At 44.7% G+C, this 23,618-nt stretch overlaps 1 protein-coding gene across 2 annotated transcripts in view; it reads right to left on the reverse strand.

Annotated features, from left to right (window-relative positions):
• The window catches only part of LOC130290410 (cytochrome P450 2C42-like), a 29,804-nt gene that overhangs the window by 1,389 nt on the left and 4,797 nt on the right, over positions 1–23,618 (reverse strand). The window contains exons 2-9 of one of the 2 annotated variants that reach the window (XM_056538026.1): positions 16,975–17,166; positions 15,067–15,229; positions 14,206–14,355; positions 12,969–13,129; positions 12,344–12,520; positions 5,652–5,793; positions 2,572–2,759; positions 2,110–2,251 (exon numbers count right to left, since the gene is read on the reverse strand). In XM_056538026.1, coding sequence (XP_056394001.1) covers positions 2,110–2,251; positions 2,572–2,759; positions 5,652–5,793; positions 12,344–12,520; positions 12,969–13,129; positions 14,206–14,355; positions 15,067–15,229; positions 16,975–17,154 — 1,303 coding nt within the window. In that variant the 5' untranslated portion in view covers positions 17,155–17,166. Of the gene's footprint in view, positions 1–2,109; positions 2,252–2,571; positions 2,760–5,651; positions 5,794–12,343; positions 12,521–12,968; positions 13,130–14,205; positions 14,356–15,066; positions 15,230–16,974; positions 17,512–23,618 lie in introns of those variants that run through there. The other variant, XM_056538025.1, reaches the window with a different exon arrangement.

Here is a 23,618-nt window from a genome sequence, read left to right on the forward strand (position 1 = left end):
ACTACAAGTATATTGGTCCAGCAAGCTGCGAGGTCCTCTGGGTCCTGACCACCTCTCTTGGAAATCTGGCCTTAGCTGTGAAGATAATTACACCTGTCTTCTACTCAGTAAAGCCTCCATTTGACCATAACTGGTTGTGGACTCTCATTTCACTATTAGTAATTGGGATAGCCCAGAATCCGGGCGTGTGGTGTTCCAGAACCCGAAAACCACACTGGCGTAACAACACTAGGGGTTAATACCATCTAGCCTCAGGGGTTAATACCATCTGATCCCACCACTCACACCGCTACACCCGTGATCCCGCCATTACACCTGGTGGTCCACCACACAGCCGTCACAGCTCCTCCCATAGGCTTGCATTGAGGGTGAGGGGCGTGACGCCATGAGGGGGCGGGGCTATGATGTCACGAGCTCCCGTCGCCGGCTCCAGCATTTGGAACAATTTGTTCCAAACGCTGAGCAGCGGAGTACCTCTTTAATGAAAAGATTTGAAACGAAAAGGGAGTAGATTACAAAATATGTACACATTGGCCCTGATTTACTATTGTAAACCTGACATGTTCTGTCGGGTTTTGCGCCAGATTGTGGCGCATTTTGCCAGAAATTCTGTCTGCTCCAGAATTTGCGCCAGAATTGCAACAAACCCGACCAACATTTTACTGAGAAAACCCCAAAAAAGGGTATGGTCATAGGGGAAAAGGAACGTGGTTGCCAAAAATCTGAACATATTTACATATTTCCACAGAAAATGTAGTGAATTGAAGCTAAGAAAACCCCACAGCTTAGAGCATGTGTAAAAAATAAATAAATAAATGTAGAGAAAAGTGCAAAATTTAGGGAAACCTTAGTAGATTCCGTGGAAAATACCTGTTGGGAGAAAAACTCACAGAGAAAACTGCACTCCACTCTTAGTAAATCAGGGGCAATCTGCGCTAAAATTCATGTCAGTTCTGCTTAAAAAAAAAATTCCCATTATCTTCAATGGAAATCCACACCATAGCCTGTATAATAGCCCACACTTACCAATCTGTCTGAGACAAGAAAAATAACCAAAAACACATTTTTGTCTCAGATGAAAACCAATTACAGCACAGCTTTCATTTCTCAACTTGCTCTGGTAAAAAAAAAACCTGAGCTGTGTACAGATCTGCTGCTGAAGGACCGCTGCATGGTGGCTTTACATGTGCCTGCAATACGCTGCTAAGAGCAGACACACTGTGATGCGTGAGTCGCAGCGTGCAAGCGCAGTAAATGGCACATCGCGGCAGCTCTTGATCTAACTAATGGAGCAGTGGGAGTCGCTGAGATGTGTGCAAATACACTGTGCATGCGCGGCAACTTGCAGTGTGTCTGCTCTTAGCAGTGTATTGCCGCTCCAAGCAGGCACATGTAAAGCCATCATCCAGTGGTCCTTCAGTGGCGGATCTGCAGCATAAAATACACTGTGGGTCCGCTCATGTGAATGTACCTTAAGAAGCCAGGAGGTAGATTAACCCCATTGTATGTAGCCAGGAGGTAGATTAACCCCATTGTATGTAGCCAGGGGGTAGATTAGCCCCGTTGTCTGTAGCCAGGAGGTAGATTAACCTCATTGTATGTAGCCAGGAGGTAGATTAGCCCCATTTTATGTAGACGGGAGGTAGATTAGCCCCATTTTATGTAGACGGGAGGTAGATTAGCCCCTTTGTATGTAGCCAGGAGGTAGATTAGCCCCATTGTATGTAGCCAGGAGGTAGATTAGTCCCATTGTATGTAGCCAGGAGGTAGATTAGCCCCATTGTATGTAGCCAGGAGGTAGATTAGTCCCATTGTATGTAGCCAGGAGGTAGATTAGCCCTATTGTATGTAGCCAGGAGGTAGATTAGCCCCATTGTATGTAGCCGGGAGGTAGATTAGCCCCATTGTATGTAGCCAAGAGGTACATTAGCCCCATTATTTGGGGCTAATTGGTATTCGAAACCTCAGCAAATTCCTTGGCATGCAATGTCAGAAATCTAAGAGTTTACCTCACATTTTTGAACTTGCCCTTATGGTGCATCTTCTAAAAGTTACAACCTCTATGAATTGTGCGTAAAAGCTAATACATATATACTCATGTCCTATTACCTATAGAAAATGGAATAAACGCCTCATTGTTCTTGAAGTTTCCATTACCATCCAGGAAATGTGCTGGGTCAAACTTTTCTGGTTCTTTAAAATACTTGGGATCTTTCAGAACAGCTGTCAGCAATGGGGACACCATTGTATCCTGAAACAGAAAACCCAGATTTTAATAAGTGTAAAGCTCAGCCCGTAATAAGTATTTTACACAAAACCTCCTTTTTTTTTGTTTCCCTGGCTACTTTATAAAGAGTCACAGGTCAGAACCTCTGCTTTTAGAGTTTGAATGCAGCGCCTTTCAGCACAGCATCATGCTCCCCGTCTGATTTAGAATTAACCACTAAAATTGCCATAAGAATTCATGGATAATGATTGAATTAATTTGTAAATATTCACTGTAGAGTTTCTCTTTAAACAGTATAATGAAGTTATTTTATGAAATCCATATAAAGAACCTTCATTATTGACCTTTGGAATGTTGTATCCTCTGAATACTGTATCCTTGGTGGCTGCATGTGGAATTCCCAGAGGGATTATGTCAGCAAATCTTTGGATCTCATGAATCACTGCATCTGTATATGGCAGGCTGTTACGATCCTCGGGGGCAGGACTTCGGCTCTGTCCAATCACATTGTCTATCTCTTCCTGGATCTTTCCTGTAGACAAATATTACATGTTTGGCAGATATTAACTCACAGCCGAGATCAGATAGTTGAGCTCAAAATGTATATCAATTTTAACCATTTCTTCACCAACACAGTTAAAGGGCTACTCCGGTGGAAAACTGTCAGCAAGTTCACCCACACTAAACCCAATACATTGGGTTATAATGTGGGTGAACAGGAGTCTGTAACGTGCTCACTTACTTAGTAAAGTTTTGTTTTGGCCGAGTTTGCGTCCTCCAAAGTGTCTGCCATCCATCCCGATTTTGCGCGCAGCAGGCAGGTCCCCCGCCAGCAATCTTACTTTGTGTTCTGGAGACAGGCCCCCTTGTTGCATATTCATTTTTGCTTCTTCATGTCCTAATGACATGGAGTTATCCACCCCCCCCCCCAAGCGCTGTGATCTGTCTTCCGAGTGCATGCACTGTTTTTCGTCGCAGAGTGGTTCTGAGGACGCATAGCTCTCACGTCATCAGGATGGAGAAGTGGGTAAAAAAACAGCGCATGCGCTTGGAAGACAGATCACAGCGCTTAGGGGGGGGGGGGGGGGGGGGGCGGATAACTCCACGTCATTAGGACTTGGAGAAGCAGGAAGTGAATATGCAACAAGGGGGGCGGGCTTCGGGAGCCTGCCTCTGGAACACAAAGTAAGATTGCTGGCAGGGGACCCGCCTGCTGCGTGCAAAACCGGGATGGATGGTGGACACTTTAGAGGATGCAAGCTCGGCCAAAACAGTGGCTGCATTCACACCACGTTTTTGCAATACAGTTCCCGTATTAGGTTTTTGATGAAAAACAGGTTCCTCAAAACCGGACTAAACTGTATCAAAATGTGTGTACAAATTTTAACCCATATGCGGTTTGCAAAATGATGTCCGGTTGCATCAGTTTTTTTAAGAAAAAACTGTATACGTTTTTAACTTTTCACTCCATTATGAATAAAGTTTCACTTGTTGAATTGAATTTCCAAGAAAAAAACTGTGCAAAATAAAAACCGTACGGTGCAAACCAGATGGAACCGTACACACATACAGTTCTATATGGTTCCCATTGTCTCCCATGGTAAAAAAAAACGGATACAATTTCAATACGGTTTTTCACCCGGACCAAAAACTGTGGTAGGCTACGGTTTTGGGTACGGGAGAAAAATGGACAAAACCACACAAGGTGCAAAATGGATGCAACAGGATGCATCATTTGGCATATGGTTTTCAATGGAGAGTCAATGCATCTGGTTTTCTATACGGTTCAGTGCGGTTTTAACATTGAAAACGTATACGGGAACTGTATTGCAAAAACGTGGTGTCAGTTTTCCTTTAAATGAACTGGTGCTAGAAAGTTAAACAGATTTGTAAATTACTTTTATTTTAAAATATTATTCCTTCCAGTACTTATCAGCTGCTGTACACTACAGAGGAAGTTCTTTTATTTTTGAATTTCTTTTCTGTCTGATCACAGTGCTCTCTGCTGACACCTCTGTCCATGTCAGGAACTGTCCAGAGCAGGATAGGTTTGCTATGGGGATGTTCTCCTGTTCTGGACAGTTCCTGACATGGACAGAGGTGTCAGCAGAGAGCACTGTGGACAGACAGAAAAGAAATTCAAAAAGAAAAGAACTTCCTCTGTATTATACAACAGCTGATAAGTACTGGAAGGATTAAGATTTTTTTTTAATAGAAGTAATGTACAAATCTGTTTAACTTTCTGGCACCAGTTGATTTAAAAAAAAATTATTAGTTTTCCACCGGAGTACCCCTTTAAAAAATAATAATAATTTGAACCCCTGAAGAAAGTCATTTTGTCATTGGTCTGTCCATATTTGTTTTGTTGCTAAATCTGTGTTCGCTATTTTTCCTTACCCCATCTATTACAGCTCCTCTGATTTAGAATGGAGCTCCACTCTGCATCATAATGTCTGTGGCCCAGCTATTGCGAATGCGGAGAAGAGGCGTTATGATGCAGAGTGGAGCTCCATTCTAAATCAGAGGAGGCGACATTACTATGAAGATGCCGGCTAGATGTCACATGCACCCAGAGCTTGTAATTGCCCCTCCGTGCACCAAGCAGGATTGTTAGCATATTCCAAACAATGGGAATTTCTGAAGAATGGAGGCACGGAGCACAGAATGGTTAGTGTCATTTTCATCCGTGTCATCCTCACTACAAGCCTGAACAAACATAATACCTCTAACTATCCCAGTTCATAAATGTAAATTAAATAGGCGTTCAAAAGTATCCCATGTAATTCTGGAATTTAAAGGGGTATTCCGGGCAATTTTTTTTTAGCCCCTATACAAAGGATAGGGGATAAGATGTCTGATCGTGGGGGGGGCCACCTCTGGCACCCTCCACGATCTCCCTGCAGCACCCGCATTCTATGCAGGAGCTGTGTCTCCAGTTTCGGAAACCTCCGGGTTTCCGGGACTGGGGACGTGACGTCATGCCATGCCCCCTCCATTCATGTCTATGGGAGGGGGCGTGACGGCCGTCACGCCCCCTCCCATAGACATGAATGGAGGGGGCGTGGCATGACATCACGTTCCCAGTCCCGGAAACCCGGAGGTTTCCAAAACTGGAAATTCAGAATCCGGGTGCTGCAGGGAGATCGCGGGGGGTCCCAGCGGCGGACCCCCCACGATCAAACATCTTATCCCCTATCCTTTGGATAGGGGATAAAATATTTTTGCCTGGAATACCCCTTTAAAAAAGTCAATGTTATCAGGATATTTTAAGAAGGAATACAATGAGAACCTACAAGATACAATTTATTTTTATCTAAATGTATAAAAGTAGTCCCATATGTCATTTATTCCCTAATATTAGGAAACCACTGTTGTATTGGATTTAATCTAAATGTAAAGTAACCTAACTCAGATCTTTACTTACTTGCCACATCGGGGTATTTAAGGAGTATGAGGAGGGCATATTTCAGAGTTGTACTGGTGGTTTCCGTTCCAGCAGAGAAGAGATCCATTACTGTTCCAAATAAGTTCTCAAAGTGGAATTCGGTGTTTGGTTTTTCCTTCTCCTGTAGATTTGAACAAGTCACATGACCATTAACCACGAAACATTATTAGGTAAAGCAATATTCCCAGCTCAGATATTTATGTTCAGTAGTAATTTAGTGGTTATACTTTCTGTAAATTCATTGTAAGAGCCTGGACTAACTTTATGTAAAAAAAAGGTTTAGATTAAAGGTAATCTGACAGATGGATCGCCCACCCTAAACCCAATACATAGGATTATAGTGCAGGGGAACCTAAGTAAAATTAGTTACTACTTATATATGTGGTGAGGGTGTGATGAGGGCAGATGGAATTACCCTATGGGCAAATGGCATTAACCCCTTGTGTTTGTGACGCCAGGGCGTGATTTAACCGCTTCACCACCCGAAGGTAGGCCACTGGATCCAGAGCTAGGCACGGGTGCAAATAATGGCTCCAACCCCAAATTGCGGATCAACGGCAGCTTTACTTAGTCAGACAGATGTAACAGTCTGTACAGCTTGGCTAGGTCCACGGAGGTGACCAGGGACTTCTGAGACCACAGGGCTTGCTGGGATTAATGGTGAACTGGGACAATTTGCTGCAGAGCCACGCTGACTGAAGACAGATTGACTTGGACGGACTTGACTGAGACTGACTATAATTCACAGAAGAGTAAGATTAGCTCACTAAAACTTAGCATTTAATAATAACAGCATAAAATAGTAGTCCTCAAGAAAATATTAATCAACACCAAAAATACACAATGGGTGTAATGACAGGGCCATTAGCCAATGGCCCCAGTCCAATAGCGCATTTCCTATAATCACAATAAGTGTTACCAGATAAGACACAAATAATGCATTAATCAATTGATTAATGCATTATTTGTGTCTTATCTGGTAACACTTATTGTGATTATAGGAAACGCGCTATTGGACTGGGGCCATTGGCTAATGGCCCTGGCATTACACCCATTGTGTATTTTTGGTGTTGATTAATATTTTCTTGAGGACTACTATTTTATGCTGTTATTATTAAATGCTAAGTTTTAGTGAGCTAATCTTACTCTTCTGTGAATTTTTGTCCATTGGCTCCGCATACATCTGTATATCTGTGAATTTGCAGTGAAATTTTGAGACTGACTATACCCTGTTTGTAGCTTGCGTGGCTGCGTGGTAGACTTAAAGGGGTACTCCGGTGAAAAACGTATTTTTTTATATCAACTGGTGCCAGAAAGTTAAACAGATTTGTAAATTACTTCTATTCAAAAATCTTAATCTTTCCAGTACTTATTAGCTACTGAATACTACAGTGGAAATTCTTTTCCGTTTGAAAAACAGAGGTGTCTGCTGACATCATGAGCACAGTGCTCTCTGCTGACATCTCTGTCCATTTTAGGAACTGTCCAGGGTAAAAGGAAATCCCCATAGCAAACATATGCTGTCCTGGACAGTTCCTAAAATGGACAGAGATGTCAGCAGAGAGCACTGTGGTTATGATGTCAGCAGACAGCTCTGTGTTTCAGAAAGAAAAGAATGTCCGCTGTAGTATTCAGCAGCTAATAAGTACTGGAAGGATTAAGATTTTTTAATAGAAGTAATTTACAAATCTGTTTAACTTTCTGGCACCAGTTGATTTAAAAAAATAAAAAAAAAAGTTTTTCACCGGAGTACCCCTTTAACCCCTTCAGGACGGAGCCCATTTTGGCCTTAAGGACCGGAGCGTTTTTTGCACATCTGACCACTGTCACTTTAAACATTAATAACTCTGGAATGCTTTTAGTTATCATTCTGATTCCGAGATTGTTTTTTCGTGACATATTCTACTTTAACATAGTGGTAAATTTTTATCGATACTTGCATCCTTTTTTGGTGAAAAATCCGTAAATTTGATGAAAAATTTGAAAATTTAGCATTTTTCTAACTTTGAAGCTTTCTGCTTGTAAGGAAAATGGATATTACGAATACATTTTTTTTTGGTTCACATATACAATATGTCTACTTTATATTTGCATCATAAAATTGATGAGTTTTTACTTTTGGAAGACACCAGAGGGCTTCAACGGTCAGCAGCAATTTTCCGATTTTTCACAAAATTTTCAAACTCAGTATTTTTCAGGGACCAGTTCAGGTTTGAAGTGGATTTTAAGGGTCTTCATATTAGAAATACCCCATAAATGACCCCATTATAAAAACTACACCCCCCAAAGTATTCAAAATGACATTCAGTCAGCGTTTTAACCCTTTAGGTGTTTCACACGAATAGCAGCAAAGTGAAGGAGAAAATTCACAATCTTCATTTTTTACACTCGCATGTTCTTGTAGACCCAATTTTTTAATTTTTACAAGGGGTAAAAGGACAAAATTTTTACTTGTATTTGTAGCCCAATTTCTCTCGAGTAAGTACATACGTCATATGTCTATGTAAAGTGTTCGGCGGGCGCAGTAGAGGGCTCAGAAGGGAAGGAGCGACAAGGGGATTTTGGAGAGTACGTTTTTCTGAAATGGTTTTTGGGGGGCATGTTACCTTTAGGAAGCCCTTATGGTGCCAGAACAGCAAAAAAAAAACACATGGCATACCATTTTGGAAACTAGACCCCTCGGGGAATGTAACATGGGATAAAGTGAACCTTAATACCCCACAGGTGTTTCACGACTTTTGCAAATGTAAAAAATAAATAAAAAATTTTGCCTAAAATGCTTGTTTTCCCCAAAAAAATTTATTTTTAAAAAGGGTAATAGCAGAAAATACCCCTAAAAATTTGAAGCCCAATTTCTCCCGATTCAGAAAACACCCCATATGGGGGTGAAAAGTGCTCTGCTGGCGCACTACAGGTCTCAGAAGAGAAGGAGTCACATTTGGCTTTTTGAACGCAAATTTTGCTCTGGGGGCATGCCGCATTTAGGAAGCCCCTATGGTGCCAGGATAGCAAAAAAAAACCACATGGCATACCATTTTGGAAACTAGACCCCTCGGGGAACGTAACAAGGGGTTAAGTGAACCTTTATACCCCACAGGTGTTTCACGACTTTTGCATATGTAAAAAAAATTTTTTTTTTTTTACCTAAAATGCTTGTTTTCCCAAAAATTTTACATTTTTAAAAAGGGTAAAAGCAGAAAATACCCCCCAAAATTTGTAACACAATTTCTCCCGAGTACGGCGATACCCCATATGTGACCCTAAACTGTTGCCTTGAAATACGACAGGGCTCCAAAGTGAGAGCGCCATGCGCATTTGAGGCCTAAATTAGGGATTGCATAGGGGTGGACATAGGGGTATTCTACGCCAGTGATTCCCAAACAGGGTGCCTCCAGCTGTTGCAAAACTCCCAGCATGCCTGGACAGTCAACGGCTGTCCGACAATACTGGGAGTTGTTTTGCAACAGCTGGAGGCTCCGTTCTGGAAACAGTGGTGTACCAGACGTTTTTCATTTTTATTGGGGAGGGGAGGGGGGCTGTGTAGGGGTATGTGTTTATGTAGTGTTTTTTACTTTTTATTTTATTTTTTGTGTTAGTGTAGTGTAGTGTTTTTAGGGTACAGTCGCACGGGCGGGGGTTCACAGTAGTTTCTCGCTGGCAATTTGAGCTGCAGCAGAAAGTTTGCGGCAGCTCAAATTTGCAGCCGGATACTTACTGTAAGCCTCCGCCCATGTGAGTGTACCCTGTACATTCACATTGGGGGGGGGGGGACATCCAGCTGTTGCATAACTACAACTCCCAGCATGCCCGTTGGCTGTCGGTGACTGCTGAGAGTTGCAGTTTTGCAACAACTGTAGGCACACTGGTTATGTATCACGGAGTTTGTGACCTAACTCAGTGTTTCACAACCAGTGTGCCTCCAGCTGTTGCAAAACTACAACTCCCAGCATGTACGGTGCATGGTGTACGGTGACTGCTGAGAGTTGTAGTTTGCAACAGCTGGAGGCACACCGGTCGTGAAACACTGAGTTAGGTAAAAAAAAACTCTGAGTTTCACAACCAGTGTGCCTTCAGCTGTTGCAAAACTACAACTCTCAGCAGTCACCGACAGCCAACGGGCATGCTGGGAGTTGTAGTTATGCAACCAGCAGATGCACCACTACAACTCCCAGCATGCACTTTAGCTGTTTGTGCAAGCTGGGAGTTGTAGTTATACAACAGCTGAAGGTACACTTTTCCATAGAAAGAATGTGCCTCCAGCTGTTGCAAAACCATAAGTCCCAGCATGCCCATAAGGGAATGCTGGGAGTTGTGGTGGTCTGCCTCCTGCTGTTGCATAACTACAGCTCCCAGCATGCCCTTTTTGCATGCTGGGAGCTGTTGCTAAGCAACAGCAGGAGGCTGTCACTCACCTCCAACGATCCAGACGCTGCAGGTCAGTCCCGCCGCCGCAACTGCTCCTGGGGCCCCGATCCCAACAGGGGCGCCGGGGATCGGGGTCCCCAGCACCGGGGGTCGTCTTCCCGCACCCGCTCACGTCCTCCGGAAGAGGGGCGGAGCGGGTGCGGGAGTGACACCCGCAGCAGGCGCCCTGATTGGTCGGCCGGTAATCCGGCCGACGAATCAGGGCGATCGTGAGGTGGCACCAGTGCCACCTCACCCCTGCAGGCTCTGGCTGTTCGGGGCCGTCAGAGACGGCCCCGAACAGCCAGTAATTCCGGGTCACCGGGTCACCGGAGACCCGATTGACCCGGAATCGCCGCAGATCGCTGGACTGAATTGTCCAGCGATCTGCGGCGATCGCCGACATGGGGGGGCATAATGACCCCCCTGGGCGATATGCCGGGATGCCTGCTGAACGATTTCAGCAGGCATCCGGCTCCGGTCCCCAACCGGCTAGCGGTGGGGGTCGGAATTCCCACGGGCGTATGGATACGCCCTCGGTCCTTAAGGACTCGGGATTCAGGGCGTATCCATACGCCCTATGTCCTGAAGAGGTTAAGGATCTTCTGGACTCTAGACACTCTCTTACAGGACTTGACCTTACTGCAACTCAGCCAAGGAGAAAGAAAGTGAGTAGAGGTTCCACCCAGGCTTATATGGGGGAGACTCTGAGAGGTCCCATAGGTCACCCTGTAGGTCACATGGTCATTGGTACCTTCCTGGGTTACAATCACATGACAAAAGGTCTTAAAGGCATAACACATTTTATATGCAATACACTATACAACACAGGCACTTAGGAATATACATAGGGTGCAGGTGTAGGGGGGGGGGGGGGGGGCAAGGGTCATTGTATGGAGGCTGCCTGACAGGGCAGCAAGGGTACAGGGGTGCAACTCCTGTACTGGGCCACCACATATATATTAGTGGTTCCTTTCCTACAATATATGCATCACCTATGTTCTCATACGCCTGCCAACAGAGCGCTCACATGGGTGAAGGGTGTAAGAATATTTACCAGACGGGAGGGCATATGGTAACAGAGAAGATGGAGGCAGGGCTGGTGCAAGGATTTTTGTCACCCTAGGCTAAAGCACCCCAGACCCCAGACACCCCAGCGAACTTCGCTCCATGACGGATGACTGGCAATGCGAGGTGGAGGCTTGTGACGTCACGGCCATACCCCCTCAATGCAAGTCTATGGGAGGGGCTTGACAGCCGTCACGCCCCTTCCCATAGACTTGCATTGAGGGGGCGTAGCCGCGACATCATGAGTGGGGCATGAGTGGGGCACGAGCCTCCAGCACTGCAACCAAAGCTCTAAACGAACCCCACGATCAGACAGCTTATCCCATATCCTTTGGATAGGGGATAAGATGTCTAGGGGCAGAGTAGCCTTTTAAAGTAGACCTGTGGCCAACCACCAAAAAATGAGGAACCGGATGATGCGTCTGTGACGCGAAACCGTGCCTGTCGTTCTTCTGATACGCTCCTGCTCCGGTTGCCGGCTGGTAGCCGCATTCCCTCCCTGCACCCCGGGTGATTCTGTTTATGGACTTTGTTCTTCTTATCGTGCCATGAATAAAGCATGAATTGCATCTGAACATCTTGGTGAGTGCGGACATATTTTCTTTCTAAATTGTTTGTGATCACCAAGAAATGAGATTGCATGCTTTGATCACACACAGTTGTACAGTTTCTTGATATGCTCTTCCTGAGACATCAGGGGCTAATAGTTTGTCTGAAAATTCAGGGAATCAGTCAGATGGGCGTGAACTTAATTTTAATAATGGGAGTGACTATCAAATGATGGGTGGGATTTTACAGTCAGGGGTGTAAATTAGACATACACACCCCTCAATGTACAACATTCACACCCCCTGACTGGATAATCCTGCCCATCACATGTCACTCCCATTAATTAAACTTAAGTTCACACCAATCTGACTCTGAAATGTCATAGAAACGATAAACCCTCATGTCGGGGATGGTAGGGTGTTTAAAGAAACTGTAAAAAGATGTGTGATGAGGGCATTTTAAGCTTTTTGATGCCAGTAAAGGCTAATTTTTGAGGGGTTGGCGTCAGGTAAAATTTGAGAACATCTGTGCATGCCTTGGAACATTTTTGTTGGATCCACTGACTTGATAATGTTGGATCCAATGACTTGATCCATGATAACGGTGTACAAGTCATATATGTAGTAAAATATCTAATTCATTGATATTACCTCCTCCATCTTTATAAGGAAACTATCAATGAAGTCTCGTGGGCAGTTCATATCGATAGTCTTCTTGTGGTCTTCTACAGCTTGCAAGACAAATTCTTTCAGTTTGTCGAGGTTTGTGAAGACCTTCTTATGAGGTCCCGGGATGTAAGATGATGTCTTCGGAAATAGATTGAGCAACTGTGAAAATAAATAATATTTATTAATATTTTAGTAGTTTAGTTAAAGAGGTACTCCGCCCCTAGACATCTTATCCCCTATCCAATCTCCCTGCTGCACCTGGCATTCGTTTAGAGCGCACCGGAGGCTCGTGACATCATGCCCGCGCCCCGGTTGTGACGTCACGGCCACGCCACCTCAATGCAAGTCTAGACTTGCATTGAGGCGGCATGGCCGTGACGTCACGAGCGGGGCGCGGGCATGATGTCACGAGACTCCACCCTGCATCGCCAGTCATACAGCACGGAACAAAGTTTGCCGCAGCCGAGATCGTGGGGGTCCCCAGCAGCGGGACCCCCTCGATCAGACATCATATCCTCTATCCTTTGGATAGGGGATAAGATATCTAAGATCGGGGGACCCCTTTTAAAGTGAAACACCATGGAAAACATGAGGTATGATTACTTACAATCCCCCATGGAGAGGCCAGAAGGGAGAACAGTTCCTGCAGTAGTGAGAGTAGGGTTGTGAACTTCTCATCAGTATAGTCAAATCGTTCTCCAAATACAATTGAGCAGATGACATTGGAAACAGCCAAACGCAATGAATCAGTTGGGTCAAACAGATTTTCTGTGTTAAAACACAAAAGATTAAACAGAATCGGATGTAAGTTCCTGTCCGCATTAGTAAAGTTTTCATATTTTCCACCTTATCTTCTGCTGCTCTTGGCTTTCATATCATCTCCATTCCTACCTAAAAAACTGCACTCAATAACCTGTGGGCTAAAAGAAGCCATATACAATTCTCAATGCCACCCATGCTTTTCTTTTTTGCTGCCGATTATGTTATAAAGTAAGTGATGTCATTACAAAGTACAATTGGTGTCGCAAAAAACAAGCCCTTATATGGGTCTGTAGGTGCAAAATTGAAAGTGTAATTATTGTTAGAAGGGTAAGAGGAAAAATGGAAATGCAAAATGCAAAAAACACCGGGTTCTTAAAGGTGGAATTTTTTTTTTCATCAAATGGTGCCAGAGAGTTAAACAGATTTGTAAATTACTTTTATTACCCTTCCAGTACTTTTTAGCAGCTGTATGCTACAGAGGAAATTCTTTTCTTTTTGAATTTATTTTTTGTCTTGTCCACAGTGCTCTCTGCTGACACCTCTATCCGTATCATGAACTGTCCAGAGCAGAAGAAAATCCCCATAGCAAACTTATGCTGCTCTGGACAGTTCCTGATATGGGCATCAGTGTCAGCAGAGAGCACTGTGGACAAGACAAAAAAACGAATTAAAAAAGAAAACCATTTCCTCTGTAGCATACAGCTGCTAAAAAGTACTGGAAAGGTAAAGATTTTTTAATAGAAGTAATTTACAAATCTGTTTAACTCTCTGGCACCAGTCGATTTAAAAAATAATGTTTTCCACCGGAGTACCCCTTTAAGGGGTTAAGGCATTGTATTATTTTAGTTGCATTCTTATGGGTGCATCATAACTGATTTTTCTAGGGGCAGCTTTTTGGTTGATTCTGCTATAGGGCACTGCAACTATCAGTGTAAGTGTACCAGGCTCTCTTGCCCACTAAATCATGCCAAGTATACTTCACCATATTCCCCCCAAAATTTTGGTAAAAAGCAACCACTGAAAGTACATGTCTGCCTCTGAATATTACATGACACCATACACAATGTAAAAGTCTCACTAACCTCCATTACTTCTGAACCTTTCCACCAGAAAATTTGACTCTTCTTGGATACGCTCCACAATGCCTCTTTTTCCCATCCCGAAGTTTCTCAAGGTGGTGAGTGAGAAGCGACGTAACATTTTCCAGCGCTCACCATTACTTAGCACAATTCCTATTAAAGCAAGAAAGATCTTTAATGTAGCCTGGCCTCCTATTGAAGGGGTACTCTGCCCCTAGACATCTTATCCCCTCTCCAAAGGATAGGGGATAATATGTCTGATTATGGGGGTCCTGCCACTGGGAACCCTCCGCGATCTCCTGCATGCCCCCCCAGCATTCTGAACTTTATGCTGGGTTCGGGGCCGTGGTCATGACACCCGCGATTAAACATCTTATCCCCTATATTTTGGATGTCTAGGGGTGGAGTACCCCTTTAAAAATTCTAAGCTGTTGTCTTTGAGGGATTTTATTATGCAATATTATATAACAATGGCCCTGATATCAAGTATTTTAGTGTTGAATGGCTCAGCACTCCATTCCCTTGTGTCCTGATCTTCACTGCTTAGTGCCCCCTTCTTTGTATTCACTGCTTTTGGGGTTCCACTTATGTTTACAGGTTGGGATTAGGGGGTTAAGGTTAAGGAGAGCATACTGATAAAACTAGTGACTGTTTAGTGTTTTGTACTCCATTTCCTGGTGTCCTAGTGTCCCCTTTTTTTGTCTCCCATTGTCTGGTGTCCGTTGGTTGTGTGACCCCTTTTTGGTGCCTAGTGTTTGGTAAACCTTGTGGATGCCTAGTGTGTTGAACCTGATTCCCTGGTATCCAGTCTTTGCTGTCCTATTCTCTGACATTTGTAATAATATAAAATGTATATGTACTTACCATAATCTTTGAAAACTGAATGTGCAAAAAACGTGTTTCCTCTTGCACTAAACACATCACTATGATCAACAAAGGCTTCTTTTACGCAGTCATAGCCAACAAGGACCACCATTGGGCTATTGCCAAGAAATATGGTAAGCACTGGCCCATACTGCTTACTGAGCTGAAAAGATAAAGGTAGAAAGATGGTTACATCTTTTGCATCAAAGCACATACTTCAGTGCTGCTTATATTAGCATCTATTGCTATCACTTGATTCATATATTGTCTATTGCTATTACTCGGCCCCCCATCCACTACCTAGTGAATTTAGTGTTACAGACTATAATATAAACAGCTATAGAAGTACATAGTATTATATGAAGTATATTTACCTCATCCTGGCCAGTGAATATTTATCCAGGCTCCCTCATGCATATTATATATGCTGGAGTCTGTCTATCTGGCTGTATAGTCATGTGTATGAGGAGAACTGAGCACTTGAGCATGCCTGACAAGAAGAGAGAACTGCCTACAGGATGTTTAGGCCTAAATCAGTAGGGCTGCCTTTCAATACTTAAAGTCATGTGGTAGTTTATAATCTGGTTGTTGTCATATTAAATCTTGCATGTATTAATCATGGTTAATGTTTTCTTCTCCACACATGACCACATCACCATGGGTTTACCAATAGCACATGTCATGACAAGTCAAGAGAATAAAGCTTAGGCTGGGTTCACACTATGTTTTTAGCAATACGGGACCATATACGGCTGGGGGGAGCAAAAACCGGGCGCTCCCGTATCCCAGCCGTATCTGGCCCTTATGTAATGCATTTCAATGAGCCGACTGGAGTCAACTTTTAATAAGTCCTGGTCTTGAGTACAATGGTTGATTGGACAGTGTTCAGGTTACAAATATGAATAGAGGCATCCATGCACACCCACCATGCAAACACCATTTTTAAATGGGCGCTGTCAGAATCAATAACTTTTATATATTGTACAACCTGGCAAAACATTAAAGGGGTACTCCACCCCTGACATCTAATCCCCTATCCAAAGGGGATAAAATGTCTGATTGCGGGGGTCCGGCCACTGGGACCATCTGGAGTGAACTCTTATCTTTCCCTGTGCCGGATGACGGTCATCACGCCTCCTCCCATAGACATGTAAGGAGGGGGCATGGCATTATGTCATGAACATGCAGGCTCCAAGCTTCCGCGTTCAGAACTCCATGGGGCCAGCCTGGACCCCCCTCATTCAAACTTCTTATCCTTTGGATAGGAAATTAGATGTCTAGGGGCAGAGTACCCCTTTAACCTTTTTAATATACTTCATGGAATTTTTTTATCTTCTTTTTAGAAATCATAGCTTATAAAAAAAAGACCACCAGGGGTCCCCATACCATCCAGAATATAATACTGTCTGGCTGCAGCATCATCTTTGTCCCAGCTCAAGCACAGTCTGAGACAAGGTCCAGGAAGTAAGGGTGGGACTAGCACTCATCTGCTCACTCCTGTCCTATCAGACTGCAGTATGAAAACAGAGAGGAGGAGGTTACAGAGCAGCCTGCAGTGATTGGATGAAGAGACCCAGCAAAGCACAGTAGACTCAGGGAGGAAGTGAATGCATCATGAGCAGTGGATGAGCAGAATAAGTGAGCAGCAGAACAGAGGGATGTGTGAGCCAAATAAAAAAGCATTTGCATGACCTAGTATGTAACCTATATAAGCATTATTTTTTTTCTATGGCATGACAGGTAGGCTGTAAGAAAATCCAACACCATAGTCAACTGTACTGACTTGAAGAAACCTTTTGCAGGTCTGAATTATTGTAACAAGAAGACACAAAGAACACAAACAATAGTAAATGATGATGCTTATAGTGCGGCATATACTTCATAACTGACTGTCCCATAATTACTCACCTTCACTAAGGACTGGGGCAATTCAGTAGTGCTCACATGCAACACAGTCCCCAGGGCAGGAAGGGTTGGAGGTCCCGGTGGCAAGTTTTTGCTTCTCCAATTTCTTCTATATGTGAAGATGTACAAGATAAAAGTGACACAAAGTGTCAGCAATATGGTTCCTGTTACTCCCAGCTCCATCTTGTCAGCACACTGGAAACAAGACTATGGCAGGTATTATATAGTATGCAGACTATAGCGAGCGCCCCGCCCTCAGCACTAAGGAAGTATTCCCAACAGTCTTTTGTTTGTAGTCACCTGAGTCCAATGTACGAGACCTGCACAGGTATATAGGGCTGAGGGAGTCACAGGCGGTTAGTGACGGATGTTATTTACATTGGATGATAAGAAGCTCTCAATGAATTATTGCTAAAAAAGGCAAGATCCCATGAGGCAACCCATAGAAGGAGCGAGATGTATGTTGTGCACAACTCAGCAGCTTTACCAGGGGCAAATACTTATAAAAATCTACATATTGTGAAATATTTTTTTCATTTGCAGAAATCGGTAATAAATACAAAATTAATAAAATATTTAAAAAAGACATGATACTTTGTGTTTTTTTTTTCATTACTAACGAATAGTGCCATATTCCTCACCTTCCAGCCGCATAGAAACATAGAATGTGTTGGCATATTCCAGGGCAGGAAAACATAGGGTCTAGATGAGCACTGCTGTTTCATACCTAGAGTCTTCACTACAATAGACGCACAGGACTTTGCAATTTTATTGGTACACAACATTAAGAAAACGCATTTCAGCACCAATATGTTCCTACCTCAGGTCCAACGTAAAACACCTCCCAGTGGCCGAGATGCCCTATTTTTCCCACACTGCCATTACCTACTTGTCATCACCCTTAGAGTAGCCGGATCGGGTCTCCTGTTGTATATGTCTTCTATGGAGGTGTGCCTATCCTCTTGCATTATAAACCAAATTTCCCTGAACGATCCCAGGACAACCAATAAACCCCAGCAACCCTATAGGGATCACCCCCCAAAAGGTTAAACCCTTATTTGAGTGTTTTCCAAACAGTGTGCCCCCAGCTGGGCATGCTGACTTTATAGTTTTGCAACAGCTGGAGGCACACTGTTTAAAAAAACAATGCCTTAATAAAGAACTCCTCTAAAACCACTTCTTTGTTCCAAAAATGTTAAAATAGGGAATTGTGTTAGGTGTCAAGAGTATTTCTTAAAACATGGCTAATGTGCTGGTCTCTAACTAGATGTTAAAGGGGTACTCCGCTGAAAAACATTCTTTTTTTTTAAATCAACTGGTGCCAGAAGGTTAAACAGATTTGTAAATTACGTCTATTTATGTATGCTGTATGCTCCAGAGAAAGTTATTTTCTTTTTGGATTTCTTTTCTGTCTGACCACAGTGCTCTCTGCTGACGCTCTTTTTTATTATAAATATATAAAACTTACAAAACAAAAAAAAAAACAGGCTTAACTAGCAATAACAAAGCACAACACAACAAAACCTGCCTAACCGGCCAGCCCAGCTTGGCTAATCTAACAAAACACATAACATTATACCTACATATTTTTTTATTTTTTATTAAAAAATGTTTTCCCCACACACATATACACATCTATACATATATATATATACATATATATATATATATATATATATATATATATACACACACATACACACATCTATATATATACATACATACATACACATACCTTTTTTTTATTTTAATTTTTTATCTACACTACCATAATATAACCAATATTAAGTTAAAGTAATATAAAAATGCTAACTAAATCTGATCCGACTGCCTATCCCCATCCCCTCATAAAATAAAATAACCAATCCATACTATATAATAATATATACAATACAAATATAAAAATACAAATACATAACCTAAATGCAAATATATACATAAACCATATACACCAAAAACCAAACTATACATCTACAAAACACATGACATCCTACACTAGACTAACCCATCACCCCCACAACCACCCACCTTGACATGGGTCAGAGTCCATAGTCCATGGATATCCAGTCCAGTCCATAACTGACCCATGCCAGTCCCTCCAAACATCCACCAACCCACCAATTCCCCCACCCAACCTAATCTATACCCAAACCAACTATACAAATACAACTTCAAAACACAACATAACATCATATACAAATACAAAACAATACAACCCACCTTAGGCCCAAGTTCGGTCGCCTGTAAGCCCTTTAGGCAATACATATTCTGAAAACAAAACAAAAAGACTAGGGTGTACATGCATAGCCCACCACCAGGAAGAAGGATGGCAATCCTGATATTACTTTTTTAAACTCTCTCCACTAACGTTTCCCTTCGACAAACTGACCCTGCACTCCCCCTCTCTCTGTCCCTATATTGCTATCCCTAACCAGAAACAGGGGTACTCTACCCAAGAGGTCTAGTACCTAGGGCACATCAAAGGAAAAACCTCTCCACAGGAGAGAAGCCCTGCTGGTACCAAGACTGCCATACTCCAAAGACCTGATCTTCCCGAGGTCACCGGTGATGTTCCTAGAGACCTCCACCTCGGAGAGGACTTTCCGCTGTGTAGATACTAGACACCGTACGTTCCACGTGTAGTACCTAACTACTAAACTGACTACAAATAAAGTGCCCCGGTCTCGGCCACCCAGGTTCCTGAATGCCCCATAAGCCCACTCCGGATAGGTAAGGCCGGCAAGGTGACTCCAGCCAATGGAAGCGCCCACCCGGTTGTAGACCCCTATATTAAAAGGACAATGAAGCAGGAAGTGGTCCATGCTTTCCAGCGTGTCCCCGCACTCTTCTCGGGGACATCCCCGGTCATCAGAGCTCCTACACTTCAAATTGTCCTTTACATATAGCTTCCCCTGAAAGCAGCACCAGGCCAAGTCCCAAAACTTCTGGGGGATCCTTTTCATGTTTAAAAGGTACAACCCCACCCTCAGATCCTGACCTGGGCAGTCCCTGAGCGCCAGAGGCTTCTGGAAGTGGGTCAACAGAACCCGTTTGTCAAGGAACTGCCTTGACTGGGTCCTGATCTCCCACACTCCCAGACCCCACCGATGTATCGCCTTCAGAGTCGGGGTAGCATAAGCCGGAAGATATCCGTGTGGCTTACGGAGGTCCTTCACCCGCCCTCCTCTCTCCCATTCCTGGAAGAAAGGTCGAAACCATTCCCTGCAGGAGAGTACCCACGGAGGAGCCCTCTGTGACCAGAGGTTTGAGATGTTAGCTTTCAAGAAGGTGTTTGTTAAGAACACCACAGGGTTTACCATAGATAAACCCCCTAGTCTCCTCGTGCGGTACGTAACCTCTTGACAAGGTTCATCCTGTTCCCCCATAACAGTTGGAAAAACAGGCTGTAGATCCTAGTGTAGTAAGTCTCTGGCAAGATACATACACTGCCCAGATAGATAAAGAAGGGGAGCAGGTACGATTTGATCAGGTGTACCCTTTCCCTGAGGGACATAGACCAACCCTTCCACTGATCCACCTTCTGAGTGGCATCTTGGAGCTTACCATCCCAGTTTTTGGTGGGATAATCATCCTAACCGAATGTGATGCCCAAAACTTTTGCTGACTCTTGCGGCCCTGGGAGGGTGTCCGGGAGATCAAACGTGGGATCTCCCCCTCCCAGCCAGAGACTCTCACACTTATCCCGGTTGATCTTAGACCCGGATGCCTCCGAGTAGCGGTCTACTTCTGACATCACCACATCGACCTTCTCTCTCAAGGACACGAAAATGGTGACATCATCAGCATACCCCACTACTCTCTGGGCGACATCCAGCTCCACCAGACTCATCCCGACTCCCGCCAACGGCCCACAATCTACCCTCCGGACGAAGGGATCGATTGCGGACACGTATAAAAGCGGGCTCAAAGGACAACCCTGACCTCAAAAGAGCGGCCAGACCACCCGTTCACTAGCGGGAAACTCTCTGCCCCTGCATACAAGATCTTAAGCCAATAAACAAAAGTACACGGTAAGCCATATCTCAGGAGGACAGACCAGAGGTACTCATGGTTCACCCGATCAAATGCTTTGGCCTGATCCAAGGACAGCAAGTACCCCTTCGAGAGACCTGCTTTACTCTGCTCCACTGCCTCCCTGACACTAAGGACAGCACTTAAGGTGCTTCGGCCTGGAACAGAGCAGTGCTGGGCCCCTGAAAGGACCGGGGTGCAAACTTCACCAGCCGATTAAACAGTACCTTGGCCGGAAGCTTCCTGTCCGTATTGAGAAGAGCTATGGGCCTCCAATTCTCAATCCGGCTAGGATCTTTACCCTTTTAGAGAAGAATCAGGGCTGACCTCCTCATTGACTTCGGCAGAGTGCCCGGAGAGAAACTCATTGAAAACCTCAGTCAAGAGGGGAGCTAAAGACTCCTTAAAGGTCCTGTACCACTCGGATGTTAAGCCATCCGGACCTGGCGACTTCTTAGGGGCGAGCCCCTCGATCGCCAGTCTCACTTCCTCTTCCCTGATTTCTTCTGCCAAAACATCAAGAGAGGGGTCTACCCCTGGCTCAGGAATGGTTTCAGCCAGGAAAACCGACATCTTGTCTCGATCCAAATCCTTCCTCCCCAAGAGGTGCGAGTAGAAGGATCTGACAACCTCCAAGATACCTGATCTGGACCGATTCAGAGATCCTGTACTATCAATCAGTCCTGAAATGACTTTACTACTCACTGACATCTTGCAGTTTCTGTAAGGGTCGGGCGAGCGGTACTTCCCGAAATCCCTCTCAAAAACCAAAGATGCGTGCCTATCGTACTGACACCTCATCAGCAAGGATTTCACTCTGGAGATATCCTCTCGGCTACCTCCAGTCGAGACAAGGAGCTCGAGTTTCCTCCTCAGACCCTGATACAGGTGATACCTGTTCAGGGACCTGAGGCTCGAGAGCTGGCGGAAGAACCCCGCAACCCGCTTCTTGAATATCTCCCACCACTCCAGCTTATTACTACAAAGGCCCAGTAAAGGTACCTGACTCTGAAGAAAATCCTCAAAGGACTGTCTCACCTCCGCTTCCTCCAGGAGGGATGAATTCAGCTTCCAGTAACCTTTACCCATCCGGGGGGTCTCTGAAACATTCAGGGAAAACAAAATCATACAGTGATCAGAGAATTCCACCTCAACCACGGACACTGGTGAAGAGACGGCTTCCTCCTTTAAATAAAACCTATCTATCCTAGACCTGCGACTACCTTGACGATAGGTGAAACCCGCGTGGCCCGAAGGGCTTCGGATGTGGGCGTCCTCTAGGCGAGCTTCTCTAGCTAAGCTAATCAGTGCCACACTATTGCAAGTCAGCAGACCATTGGAGCCTCTCCTATCTTGGGACCTCGTGACATTATTGAAGTCCCCTCCAAAGATCACCTGCCGACTCGTAAAAAGAAAGGGCTTAATCCTCATGAAGAGATCTTTGCGGGGCGTAGATGTTAATGAGCCGGAGCTCTTGTCCCTTCATGAGGACATCTAAGATCAGGAACCTCCCCATTTCTAACTCAATAACCCATCTGCATTCAACTGGAGCGGTAAAAAGGACCGCCACCCCACTATACGGCTCAGCCGCAAGAGACCAGTGGGAGGGACCGCGTCTCCACTCTCTTCTGGCTTTTACCAGAGAGGCTAGATCTGACAACCTGGTCTCTTGTAAAAAGAAAATGTCGGCTTCAACACGGCTGAGAAAATCAAAGGCTGCGAATCTAGCCGTATCCGACTTTATGCTGGCGCAGTTAATAGATGCCAGCGTCAGTGGGGTGAGTGCCGCCATCCTGGGTGATTGAGTTAGATGGCCTCACCCCTTAAACCTTCTTCCTCTCCTTCCTTCCATCCCCATCTGAATCAGAGGAAGACCCTTTACCCCTTTTTAGGCTCAGAGACATATCCATCCCAGGATCTTTACCTCCGTCATCTGGTGTTACCTCCACCCCTGAGGAAACTGTCCCAGAGGAAGGAGGCTCGGCACCTCCTGGAGGCTGCACTGCCTCCTGACCCTCAAGAGGAGGAGGGGAGGTAGTATCCCCGAGGGCCTCATACCGATTTGAAAGGACGATCATCGGAGACTGAGTTGTTCCTTCTATGGTCTGAGACTACAACTGAAGAGGAGGATGGTGCCACCTTACTCTTACCCTTCTTCCTCCTCTTCTTTTTCTGGCCACCATTTACTGTCTGCCCCTCCTCCTCCTCCTCATCCACAGTTTCGGATTCAGAGGCATGACTGGAGGAAGGAGCATCTTGACCTTCTTCCGTACGCAGTCTCCCCATCTCCTCGTCCAGTTTGGCCTCACCCAAAGCCTCAGAGTTATTCTGACCTCCTTCTGAGCCAGTGTCTGGAGTGGGACCCCGAGCTACCCCTGGCACCTGGGCATTCTCAAGGGCCCTCTCCAACCTGCACTTCTCCTCTCGCCTCCGCATAGAGGGGGTCTTATGTTTTTCCTTCACTGGCTTTGGTGCCCCATCTCCTCCACTGGTCCCTTCCCCCACCTGGGCAACCGTTAGGCTTTCCCCAGCTGGGGCGGTCACAGCGTTAGAGAACGAGCGCGGACACCGGCTGAACGGGTGACCTAAGTCACCACACAAGTTACACCGAATCT

This window comes from Hyla sarda, chromosome 9 (assembly GCF_029499605.1).
Source record: "Hyla sarda isolate aHylSar1 chromosome 9, aHylSar1.hap1, whole genome shotgun sequence".
NCBI classification, from domain to species: Eukaryota; Metazoa; Chordata; class Amphibia; order Anura; family Hylidae; genus Hyla; species Hyla sarda.